At 42.0% G+C, this 12930-nt stretch overlaps 1 protein-coding gene across 11 annotated transcripts in view; it reads right to left on the reverse strand.

Annotated features, from left to right (window-relative positions):
- Positions 1-12930, reverse strand: part of LOC120369832 (uncharacterized oxidoreductase ZK1290.5-like) — a 109596-nt gene that overhangs the window by 75636 nt on the left and 21030 nt on the right. For all 11 annotated transcript variants that reach the window (XM_039483533.1, XM_039483531.1, XM_039483525.1 and 8 more), the window contains exon 2: positions 6799-7047. In XM_039483533.1, the coding sequence (XP_039339467.1) occupies positions 6799-7047 (249 nt within the window). The remainder of the gene's footprint in view (positions 1-6798; positions 7048-12930) is intronic.

The raw sequence follows: 12930 nt of genomic DNA on the forward strand, positions 1-12930 counted from the left end.
TCCCTCTCAGATTTTGGAAGGCACTTCAGATTCTTTAACCTTGGGTGGAGTGCTGTAGCTGTCTTTTGAAATCTCACATTGGTACCTTCTTTGCGTTTTGCAAATCTGCTGTGAAAGTGTTCTTAAACCAACAGGTGCTGAATCATCATTCGAGACTGCTAACACATGAAATATATGGCAGAATGTGGGTAAAACAGAACAGGAGACAAGAAGTTCACTCACAAATTTAATTAACATATTTTTTTTTAACAAGCATCATCAGCATGGAAGCATGTCCTCTGGAATGGTGGCCGAAGCATGAAGGGACATTGGAATGTTTAGCATATCTGGCATGTAAACTCCTTGCAATGCCGGCTACAAAAGTGCCCTGTTCTCACTTTCAGGTGACATTGTAAATAAGAAGCAGGCAACATTATCTCCTGTAAATGTAAACAAACTTGTTTGTCTGAGAGATTGGCTGAACAAGAAGTAGGACTGAGTGGACTTTAGGCTCCAAAGTTTTACATTGTTTTGTTTTCAATTTCAGTTATGTAACAAAAAAATCTACGTTTATAAGTTACACTTTCATGATAAAGAGATTGAACGACAGTACCTGTATGAGGTGAATTGAAAAATACTATTTCTTTTATCATTTTTACAGTGCAAATATTTGTAATCAAATATTATACAAATTGAGCACTGTACACTTTGCATTCTATGTTGTAATAGAAATCAATATATTTGAAAATGTAGAAAAACATCCAAAAATATTTAATAAATTTCAGTGGATATTCTATTGTTTAATAGAGCGATTAATCATGGTTAATTTTTTTAATTAATCACATGAATTAGCTGCGATTGACAGCCCTAGTATGTATATGTGTCTGTGTGTGTGTGTATATATATATATATATACACACACACACAACCAAGTATATATACACATAATACACACACTTTGATTTGCCCAAATGTTCTTCTCCTTTGAGGATTACATGAACACAAAAAGTATTAATTTAACAAATTTCTGTTAGGAAATTAGTATTAAATAATACAACAAAATACCCTTGGTCCACTAGACTGGCACGTTTTAAGAAGAGCTCCCATGACCAAAATGTTTTGTGAGTGGCCATTTTACTAGTTAGCTGTAAATTAGGTAATAGTATAAATAGCAATGTTAAAACACAGTGTTAAAAAAGCAGGAGACAACATCATTTCTAATATTCTTGAAGAAAGCAACAGCGTTGAAGACTGAATTCTACTTCCCGGCCACTAGCGCGAATGGAATCACTAGCTAATTTGTTTTCAAAAATGCTTGATTAGAAAATCCAAATTAATGTATTAATGTATGTCACTTAAATGCAGAATTACGTAATAGTTGTTATGGTTCCTAGCTGTATGTAAAAGAAATAACTTTTTGCATCAAGGAAGAAATCAAAGTCATTAACAACCATTTAACTACTGTTAAACACAAGATGCTTTGGCTATGAAATTTGTTTCAAACACCCTTTAAAGGCAATCAAACTGGAATAATGCAGTGGTAAATATGGCCCTGAGGCTGGAATATCAAAATATGACACAGTAGGTAACCCTAATAAAAGTCAGTGTATGGAGTATTTTTAGATTGTGATATTTAAGACACTTGGTGGGTCATTATTTTCTTAGTTGTAGTCACATCGAGAGACAACAAAGCCCAGAAAAGCTTATCTTCATTCAAAATGCAAAGCTACTTTTACACAGTTAAAAGTCAGTAGCATGCTTGTTAGTGGAACTAAAGTTTGTGATTCCACTCAAATTCTCAACCCAATAAAATGCATACAGCTAACAAGAATCTGAGGTTCAACACAGACATGAGGAAAACAAAATAGTTTATGAATTCAGTAACCCACAAAGCATACTCAACACGAAATTATTTGGGGGGCTGTGTCCAAATCCAAAGGAATGTATTCTTGTATTGCCAAACCTATAAGATTTGCTGCTATTCCATACTGGTTTATCATGGATGCCAGACACTAATCTTAAATGGAAAGAGCAAGGACCACATTTAGAAAATGCAAGTAATGGAATATTTGTTTTAACCACTGCCCATAAATAATACACATTTCCAGCTTCTCATGGATATATAATCCACTAATTGAAAAAAAAAACAAAAAACCATGAACACAGCTCTCCTAATACCATTTGTCCAAAAGTGCTCATTGGAAAGGCTCTGTAACAAAATTCTGCTTGGAGCACTTTGCCTTAAAGCAGTGACTGGTTTATATTAGCAACACAGATGTATGAGAATTCTTTAGACTATTTCATATAACTTCTTAACAGTTACTACTATTTTAGACTGTGATCCTATAATTTGTTCTGCATGGGCAGATCCATCAGTTCTCACCAAGCCTCACTGAAGTCAATGGGGCTTTGCATGGAATCAGGAGTTCCATGTGGTTAAAGTTTCTGGGGTTTTAGTGTCTCTTCAATTTTCAGTCATATTAAATAGTCAGATTTGCTCTATAATATAAAAATATAAATTGTAAAAACAAAGGCATTGTTTAAGTATCTTCCATTTTATTGCATCATCCATGTAGCTTTTATAGAACTATTAGAAGAAAAGAATTCTTGTTAATATGTTATAATACAATCAGGAAAATTTCATTTAGTATTTTACCCTGCTCCTTAGTCCATATACCCTTCTCTCACAGAAGAATTGCTGGTTTCAGCAATTGTATCAGAGATGCTCATAATAAAAACAATTTGCTTTCCAAATAAGCTTGGACACACATTGCTTTATCATCACTAGAACTTTTCTCATCATATATTTTCATACCCTGCCTGTTCATAAGAATGAAGAAGACTGGTCTGTGAAAGGCTGACATAAAATAAGGTGCATGCTCTATGAAAATAGAGATGGTATATCTAATTTTAGGTCTACCAGCCTTTAACTGGATCCCCTTATGTAGGTCTCTGCATTGTGGTTACATTCATAAGATTTGTGAGAAGTTTCAAGTTCTGGGGGTGGGGATGTATTCTCAGAAGATTTCATACATTTGCACTGTCAAAACACTTGTAATTTTATGCCAAAAGATGCCACTGATAGTATTTTTTGCCTCCAAGTCCATCAAAGCACCCTAGAAACAGAAGTAAATTGGAATAATGGGAATTCAGTCCAAATTTATTCCAGCTAATAAATATGAAATAATCACAGATTTGCCATGAAAAAAAACCAGTAGCTCATAATTTTAGTTGAGTCTCTCCACCCTCAAAAGTCATGTCATGCATTTTGTCAAACATGTTAAGTGCTTTAATTTAAAAATTTATTAAAGGTATAATAAACCACTCAAATAAGAAAAAAACCATAATACACTTAGATTATTGATACAATTCTCATAAAAAAAGTTAACAGGTCTTGTTTTCCTAAGGAATGTTACACATTCTCACATTACATACTGTTCCAGAATTATCGTAATTTCTAAATGCATTTATTAAAAAAAGAACCTTCTGCAGAAGCATTATTTGTTGGTAAGACAGAGAGAGACTGTGCAGCATCTGTTTTTACTAGGTTAGTGTTTAGAAGGCTATCTTCACAACCATAAGGACTATAATCATACGACCTGATTTTCAACTCCTATTGACTCTAATAGCATTTGTGAATGTTCAACTCCTCTAAAAGTCAGGCTTCTTTTAAAATGAAAGTTAAAATGTCTCTGCAGGAGTAGCTATGAATTTTTAAATTTAAACTGCAAAAAACTGTGAATCTGTTAACAACCACAACAAAGTGACAAATGACCAGCCTGAGTTATGACTATGTAATCACAGCAAATTGAAAAGAGAGAACTTTTATCAGCTAGATCGGGGTAGGCAACCTATGGCATGCGTGCCGAAGGCGGCACATGAGCTGATTTTCAGTGGCACTCACATAGGCACTCACCTGGCCACCGGTCCTGGGGGCTCTCCGTTTTAATTTAATTTTAAATGAAGCTTCTTAAACATTTTAAAAACCGTATTTACTTTACTTTACAACAATAGTTTATATATTATAGACTTACAGAAAGAGACCTTCTAAAAATGTTTAAATGTATTACTGGCACGCAAAACCTTAAATGAGAAGGAATAAATGAAGACTCGGCACATCACTTGTGAAAGGTTGCTGACCCCTGAGCTAGATTCTGCCTGGCTTTTACACAACACACTTAAGGGATGGGCCAAACTGCAGTCTCTATTCTTTCCAGTTACTCTCCTGGGGGTACACTGCACCCCAAAGGCGGCAGGAAGAGGTGGAACTATGGCTGGAGCTATGGCTAGTCAGTTGTCAGCAGAGATGGCTCACCATGTAAAGAGAGTGTGCTTCACCCCTTAAAGTAGTGCAGCAGTTTGTGTGCTCCTGTGCACAGTGTGGGACTCTGGGAGAGAGTTGCATGTGCAGCACAAGGGAGGTGTGGCTTTCTCCTGCCCTCAAAGCAGGGGCGGCTCTACCTTTTTGGCCGCCCCAAGCAGTCATGCGTGGGAGGCGCCCCGGAGCCGCGGACCTCCCGCGGGCATGACTGCAGAGGGTCCGCAGGTCGCGCGGCTCGGCTGGACCTCCCGCGGCTGCGGACGGTTTGCAGGTCCGGCGGCTCCGCTCGAGCTGCCGCAGTCATGCCTACGGGAGGTCCAGCCGAGCCGCGGGACGAGCGCCCCCTCCGCAGTCATGCAGGCAGGTCCGGTCCTCCCGGGGCTCCGGTGGACCTCCCGCAGGCATGACTGCGGCAGGTCCGCCGACCCAGCCTGCCGCCCCCCCGGGAAAGGGCCGCCCCACGCGCGTGCTTGCCGCGCTGGGGTCTGGAGCCGGCCCTGCCTCAAAGGAAGGCTGTAGCTAAATGTTGCAATCTTAAAAATAAAAGACCCGATCCTTACCTCATTTACACAAGTGCAAATTAATATCTCATGAGATGTCAATGAAATTACACTAGTATAAACGTGATGTTAACAAGAGGAGACTCAGCCATGAGGTTCCCAAATTAGAAGATTTGAACATAGCTTGTGTTTGTTAGGTATCTCACTCGCTCTCTTTCTCTCATGCCATTCCAGGGGCTAGATGGTAACAGCAACTAAAATACTTCTGCCACCTGAAAATAAGTTTTTTAATGCAACTATTCCTGGAAAAAAAATAATGTATCTGCTGATTATTTGTACGAGTTCTCAGTCTTATCAATTTAGTACCCAAAAAGGATACAAAAGTTTGCAGTATTCAAATAAATTATCCAAAAATGATTTTCTGGAGTTGGATCAAGTTTTCTCTCATCAGCATTCAGCACCAGTGCCACAGCAAGCAGATTAACAAGAGAGGAAATACAAAACATGAGGAGCAGATGAACTAAAGGGAGAACAGTGATGGAGAAAATATGTTCCTTCTTAATTTAGATAGAAAGGACAAAGTCATGGACTGCAGTTCCTTATTTATGAGAGCATCCTTCCAGTGATCAGTATCTGTACTGCATCAAAGTATGGAAGTCACTTTACAACATTTCACATTAGTCTGTAGGAAACCACTAATAGACTCATTTGTACAATTAACAGAACTAGAACACACCATGTGTGCATAGACATATGTCACAATCTTTTATTGCATACACTATGGTAAATTGATAAAATTGATAATATGATAAATTATTTGGATTCTCGTTTTGTTCACCTTACAACGCACTCAGGGGCAAAACCCTAAGCCCAGCACTCGGTAAGATATTCCACAAAACCTTTGTGTGTATTTTTTTTTTTTTTTACAAAAGCTGTTTGTTTCTGCCTTACACTTTATTTATTGGTAATGGTGGTGGTGCAGGAAGCAGAAGAGGAGCAAAGGGAAGGTTTTCAGTGCCACCACTGATAAGTTTGACCGTTACATTTATTTTCCTTGGCAGTCAACACTGACATTTTGGTCTAAGCTTCTACAAAAAGATAATCTTAGATTGTTATTTTTCATTTCCTCTCCCCTTTCAGCTAGGAAAGAGAAAGTGCCCCCCACTCCTCTAAAAAGCTTTTAAAATACTCTCCATTTTTATTTCTACGACATTCCCCTATTGCTATCAAAAGATAATGGGCAACTAACTAGTGTCACCACTACAGCTTCTTCTTGCCTAAGATGATATCCTATGTTCTATGACACGAGCTCCAGTGGCAGCCATGTCAGTTTCCCTGATTATGATATTCTATACTGTAGGTACATCACTAGGATAGAATTTTCAAAAGTGCCTAAATCTCATTGATTTTCAATGGGACTTAGATGTCTACATCACTTGAGCTCTTTTGAAAATTGTACTCAAAGTCTATGGCATCAGATAGCAAGCAAGCTAGTCAAAACTTGTAAAACATTCATAATTTTAGAGAAAGTTTAAAAGGTGACATTTTCAAAGGTGACCCCATATTTTCAGATTGGACATTTCAGAAATTATAATACACCATGCAAGCAACCAGAACATGTGGCAGGACTTGTGGCAAAAGTGAACTTATTTTAAAGTTTACACAGCAATCTTTGTTTCCTTAACCAACACATCTGAACTGCTGTATAGATGATCCCCAACTCAATTTAACGATTAAATGCAATTTTAAAAATTCATTCTAGTTGATTAAAAAAAGATCTTGCAACAGCTACAATTCTAGGGCCATATTCTGTGCCCTCAGTTACATACATGCAACCCTCATGAAGATCAGTTGGGACAAGAGGTTTGCAGACATATAACTAAGGGAAGAATTTGGCACCCATGGTCTATCTCTGTTATGAAGTCCATCCTAGAATTTATCTTCCCCAACAGTCACATGGGAGGCACAGTAAATTAACAACATAAAAATGTTTCATACCGAGGTACTGAACACCAAGTCTTTTGCATGAATCCAGGCAGGCTTGTTTTGTGTTTTCATAGCCATAGTCACTATGCCAGAGTTTGGTAGTTATCCAGAGGTCCTCTCGCTTCACATCACTTTCTTTGATAGCATTCTGAAGAAGTAATTCACAGCCGTATCTTTTTGCTGTATCAATATGACGAATGCCACATTTTTGTAGTGCATACACCACAGCATCATGGGAATATCCACCTTGATGGGATGTACCTAAGCAAAAGTTAATAGGTGTGAATTATTATTACTTAATGATAAACAGAATTTTGCCAGATTTATCAGCTTGCAATTTTTGCTGTTGTGACAATTAACATATTGAGTCCTCAAAAAATTATACAAAAGAAATGGGAATTGAACGAGAGCATATACCAAAAAAATACAGATCCTAGGAGAACACAGGGTCTAATTCTGATCTCATCTACATTGGTGTAAATCAGGAGCAACTACGCTGAAATCACTGGCATTTCAGCAGTATACAACTGTAAAAAAGTGGGATCAGAATCGGGCCTATAGGATTTCATGACCTATGAGCATACACTACTATAATTAGTTACTTCTGAAACCAGTATCCTTAGAAAAGGACAGAGAAAAGTAATATACTGTATGGCAAATAAATATAAACCACATTCATTCTCCATGCTGGGTGTAATATACATATTTATATAGTGGAAATATTAATTAAATATAAAAGTATCAGTATGTCACTTCTTAAAAAGAATGAGTTAGATTCAGCAATTTGCTGTGCAAGAGACAAATCCTGAGGTCTTTACTCCATGAAATTCCACGGAGCCCCATGTCAATATTACACTACAGTACTCCTTTATAATACTGCATAAAGGGCCATATTAATCTCCAGCGTAAACAGTGTAATTCCCATATAAATTTCCCAAATTCATTGAACTGAAACAGTAGTGTAAGTTACAGATGGGATAGCACAGCGGTTCTCAACTGGTAGTCTGTGGCCCCCTGGGGATCCACGAGGCCTTTTAGGGGGGCCATGGAGCTCCACGGCTGAAACCAGTGCTCTGAGCCCGAGTGCTGAAGCCAGGAGCAGCACAGGGCTGAAGCTGGCGGCTCCCCGCCCCAGCCAGGAGTGGCATGGGGCTGAAGCCAGGGCCTCTCACTCCCAGCCCCTAAAGCCGGGAGCGACATGGGGCTGAAATCGGCAAACCTCCCCCCGCCCAAGCCAGGAGCTTGGGGGCTGAAGCTGGGAGCCCCAGCGCCGCTGCCACCCCCCTACCCCACTGAAGCTGGGAGCTGCACTAGGAGCCCCCCCACACCCATACAGAGCCCTAGCTACCCCCTGCCTGCACACTGAGCTACCCCTGTGCCTTCACACACCCCTACCTACCCCCGCCTGCACCCCGAGCTACCTCCCTGCCCGCACACAGCCCCTAGCTAACCCCTCCCTGCACCCTGAGCAGTTTTCAATTTTTTTGAACTGAGTCCCCCTTGGAGTTATATATTTTGGTTGCATTCCCCCACAGTCCAGACAAGCTGGGTGGCCTCTTGAGGAAGTCAGGAGGTGGAGGTGTTGCTTCCTCCCTGGACTCTGCAGTGTGGAGCTGGCTCAAGTCCTGCCAGCCTTTGCCCCCACCCCCACCCCATTAGAAGTAAAACTATTCCTATGCCCAAGGGTCCCCCCGTGGCCTGTTCCCCGCACTCCCTGCCCCCCCATTCCCCTGCCAGGCCCCAGCGTTTTTACAGCATGTTGAGTGGGGCCTCAGCAACAAAAAGGTTGAGAACCCCTGGGATAGAAAATGGACAGAAATGGGGTTTAAATGAAAAACAGTGTAATTTGCACTGCCTAGGCATTCACTGGATGTACTACACAAATGTATTTTAATGTCAAGGGGATGGAAGGATGAGAATACTTAGCAGGAAAAGCCATTAGCAGAAGGTCTATTACATAAAGAGTGTTTGTGAGTGTGAAGAGGGGGCTGTTTTATCTTCTATCTTCCTATTAGTTGTTTTTCCTGCTAAGAGCCACCCACCCCTTCACAGTCTTTTCCCAACAGCAATATTTTCCACAATCTCTGTTTGGGGACATGCTCAGTCAACTCATGAAAGTGAGTTTCTAAGACTATGACTGCTATCAAAGGCCCTAGTCCTGTAACTGACAGTGGGCAGCCAGACTGCTTTTCACTGGGGCTCTCCATGGGCACAGCAGTCTGCCTGCACAATACAAACTGCAGTATCAGGCCCTACATGATAACCCAGGGCTGCCCAGAGGATTCAGGGGGCCTGGGGCAGGGCCAAGTCTTCGGCGGCAATTCAGCGGCAGGTCCCTCTTGGAGGGAAGGACCTGCTGCCGAATGCAGCCAGAGAATGAAGCGGTGGCGGTAGAGCAGCCTAAGTGCCACTGATAGCAGCTTTTTTTTTTTCTGCTGCTTGTACTCATTGAGCAGCGCTCCAAGGCTTCAGCAGCACTTCAGCGGCGGGTCCTTCACTCGCTCCGAGTCTCCTGCTGCACTGAGGGACCCACTGCCAAAGACCCGGAGTGAGTGAAGGGCCTGCCATCGAAGTGCCGCCGAAAACCCAGAGCAGCTCGTGGGGCCCCTGCAGGGCCTGGGGCAAACTGCCCCACTTGCCCCCCGCATCTGGGCAGCCTTGTGATAACCAAGTCATTGTTGAACCTAAAAGGGATAAAGGACTCCAGGTTGCAGAAGAATATTATTCAAGTGACGTATCCCCTGTTGGTTTTCTCCACCCTCCAAACCTGATAAGTATACTGTATATATCAGGCGTGGGCAAACTACGGCCCGCCAGCCATTTTACGCCAGCCCTTGAGCTCCCGCTGGGGAGCAGAGTCTGGGGCCTGCCCCGCTTCAGCGCTCCAGCCAGGGAGCAGGGTCGGGGGCCACTCCATGCAGCTCCTGGAAGCAGCAACATGGCTCCCCTCCAGTGCTCCAGTGGGAGCTGCAGGGGCAGTGCCTGCGGATGGGGCAGAGTTCAAAGCTGCCTGGCTGCGCCTTCACGTAGGAGCTGGAGAAGGGAGGGGCCGCTGCTTCCGGGGGCTGCTTGAGGTAAGCGCTGCCTGGAGCCTGAATCCCTAAACCTTTCCCCTGCCCCAGCCCTGATCCTCCCCTCCTGCCCTATGAACCCCTCGATCCCAGCCTGGAGCACCCTCCTGCACCCCAAACCCCTCATCCCTAGCCCCACCCCAGAGCCCATACCCCCAGCCAGAGCCCTCACATCCCCCTGCACTCCACCCCTCCTGTCCCAAGCCCCCTCCCACACCCTGAACTCATTTTTGGCCCCACCTCCAACCAGAGCCCTCACCCCCTCCTACACCCAACCCCAATTTTCTGAGTATTCATGGCCTGCCATACAATTTCCATACCCAAATGTGGCCCTTGGGCCAAAAAGTTTGCCCTCCTCTGTTGTATAGTCACTAGGGTTATCATAAGGAAGAATTAAGGGAAATATATAAAATAATAGTGTTTTTTCTACCCTGACCTTAGTATCCATTATTCCTGGATAGGGGGAAAAGTGGGAGTCACTGCCCACCCTGGTCCATAGGACTCTGCCTCTTGGAACTTTCTAAACCCCAGTGGTTGTCAATCCATGGCCCATGGGCTGCTTGCAGCTCAATCAGCACACAGATGTGGCCCATGGACATCCTCAGGGTCATACAGGTAGTATATATATTGCGTGGATGTGGCCCGCATAACACATAGAGAACAGCATATGCGGCCCACAATGGTAAATACATTGGGAATCACTGTTTTAAATAATCGGTGTTGGAATGAGGAGAGTTTAGGGAATTCCTATGTTGCATGAATAAAGCAAGCTAGATTCTCCTAAAATTCTTGTAACAGTATGTCCAATCACTATCTCAGAATGAAGGTCATGATACTGTAGCTGCCTAATCTCTCCCATTACGCCATGCCAATTTTAAACAAAACAGCTTTAACCTGATAGGCGTACTAGCTCTAAGTTGATGTAACACCACTGACTTCAGTGGAGGGACTCCTGATTTTAACCAGTGCAAGTAAAATCAGAATCAGGCCTAATGAATGGATAATACTGTACGATTGCACAGCAAATCTTTTATTTCTTCAAATATGAAATAAAGTTTAATATTTTAAAAGTGAAAAAAAAACATTGGGGGGGGGGGGTTTAAACACTGGCAGTAAATATGAATAATATCAGAGTTGGTTCACAGAAGATCCAGAAATGAATATGCATATATTTGTTTCACATTAAAATTCACAAAGCTAAAACAAATTATGTTCATATACTAGATGTTGCAAAAACTTCATATTAACTGTTTAGAAATTTAAAATGATATCTTTTACCACACTTAAACAATTTAAAAAGAATATCCTTATATAATTACACCATGAGATGTTAAAGGAAGGTAAAATTACATAACTACCACAGAAAAGTTACTACACTTTTACATAATGATCTTTTCACTTTTAATAAGCTACTCTTGACACCAAAAAAAATTAGGTTGTAACTATTGTGTCTGTTTGTGGTTGAATAGACATTTCCAAGTACGGAATGAATGAAGTTCATTCAGAGGTCTTGCACATGGGCTCAGACCCTTTTCATGCATAATGCATTTGAGTAAGAATATTAAGGCACACAAACTTTTACTTTTTTAACCCTTTTATGATGGGGAATTGTGGAGGTTTCAGTTTGTTATTGTTTCTCTTCTAATGATTGTGTGTGTAATATGTTCAGAGGAAATTAACAGACAAAGGGGAAGAATTCTCTGAATATCTGTAACTTAAAATTAGCCATATCATATAGCTACAGAAAATGTAAAAAGTCTCTACTATGAACAACTGAAATCATGAAAACCAGAAATTAAAGAACTAATAATGCTACTCAGAATAGTTGCAGGCCTCTCACATTGTTCATACTGTTGCAGTACCACATGTGCTGTAATTCAGCAGGGCACAATGATGAGTTAAGGACAGAGGTATAACCTTAACTCTGAACTTATTTATTTTTTCTTTATTTTTGGTTGGCTGGGGTTTTTTTAAATGTTTATTGTTAAGCCAGACTTTTACCATTATTTGAATGTACTATCCAGGTCTGGTGTTGTTTAACATCTTTATTTACTACCTGGATGTAGGAATAGAGAGCACACTGATCAAGTTTGCAGAGGACACAAAGCTAGCAGGGGGGTAACCAATACTTTGGAGGATAGAGCTAAAATTCAGAAGGATCTTGATAAATTTGAGAACTGGGCTAAACAATTAAATGAAAGTCAAAGGTAAGATACTACACTTAGGGAAGAAAAAACAAACGCATAAATATAGAGTGGGGAGAAAGTGGCTTGGCAGCTGAGAAGGATCTTGGAGTTGTGGTGGATCACAACCTCAACATGAGCCAGCAATGCAACGCTGTTGCAAAAAATGCAAATACAATTTTAGGTTGCATTAGCAGAGGCATAGCATGCAAGTCACAGGAGGTGAAAGTACCGCTCTACTCGGTGCTGGTTAGGCCCAGGGGTGGCTCTATGTTTTTTGCCGCCCCAAGCACAGCAGTCAGGCAGCCTTTGGTGGCATTTCTGCAGGAGGTCCGCCGGTCACGCAGATTTGGCGGCAGTTCAGCGGGTGATCTGCTGGTCCCACTCCTTCAGCACACCCACCACCGAATTACCGCCGAAACCGCGGGACTGGCAGACCTCCTGCAGAAACGCCGCCGAAGGCTGCCTGACTGATGCCCTCATGGCGACCGGCATGCCGCCCCCTGCGGCTTGCCGCCACAGACACACGCTTGCTGCACTGGCGCCTGGAGCCGCCTCCGGTTAGGCCTCAGCTGGAGTACTGTGTCCAATTTTGGTCACCAGTGTATAGAAAGGATGTGGAGAAACTGGAAAGGATCCAAAGGCAAGTGACAAAGATAATCAAAGGGATGGAATCCAAGCCAGATGAGCAAAGGCTGAAGGAACTGGGTATGCTTTAATTTGGAAAAGAGGAGATTAAGGGGGGATATGATAGCAGTCTTCAGATACTTGAAAGGCTGCTATAAAAAAGATGGAGGAAAGTTGTTCTCTCTTGCCACAGAGGGCAGGACAAGAGGCAATGGGTTCAAACTACAGTATAGCAGCTTTAGATTAAATCTCAGGAAAAACTT

Source organism: Mauremys reevesii, linkage group 8 (genome assembly GCF_016161935.1).
Source record: "Mauremys reevesii isolate NIE-2019 linkage group 8, ASM1616193v1, whole genome shotgun sequence".
In the NCBI taxonomy this organism is placed as follows: Eukaryota; Metazoa; Chordata; order Testudines; family Geoemydidae; genus Mauremys; species Mauremys reevesii.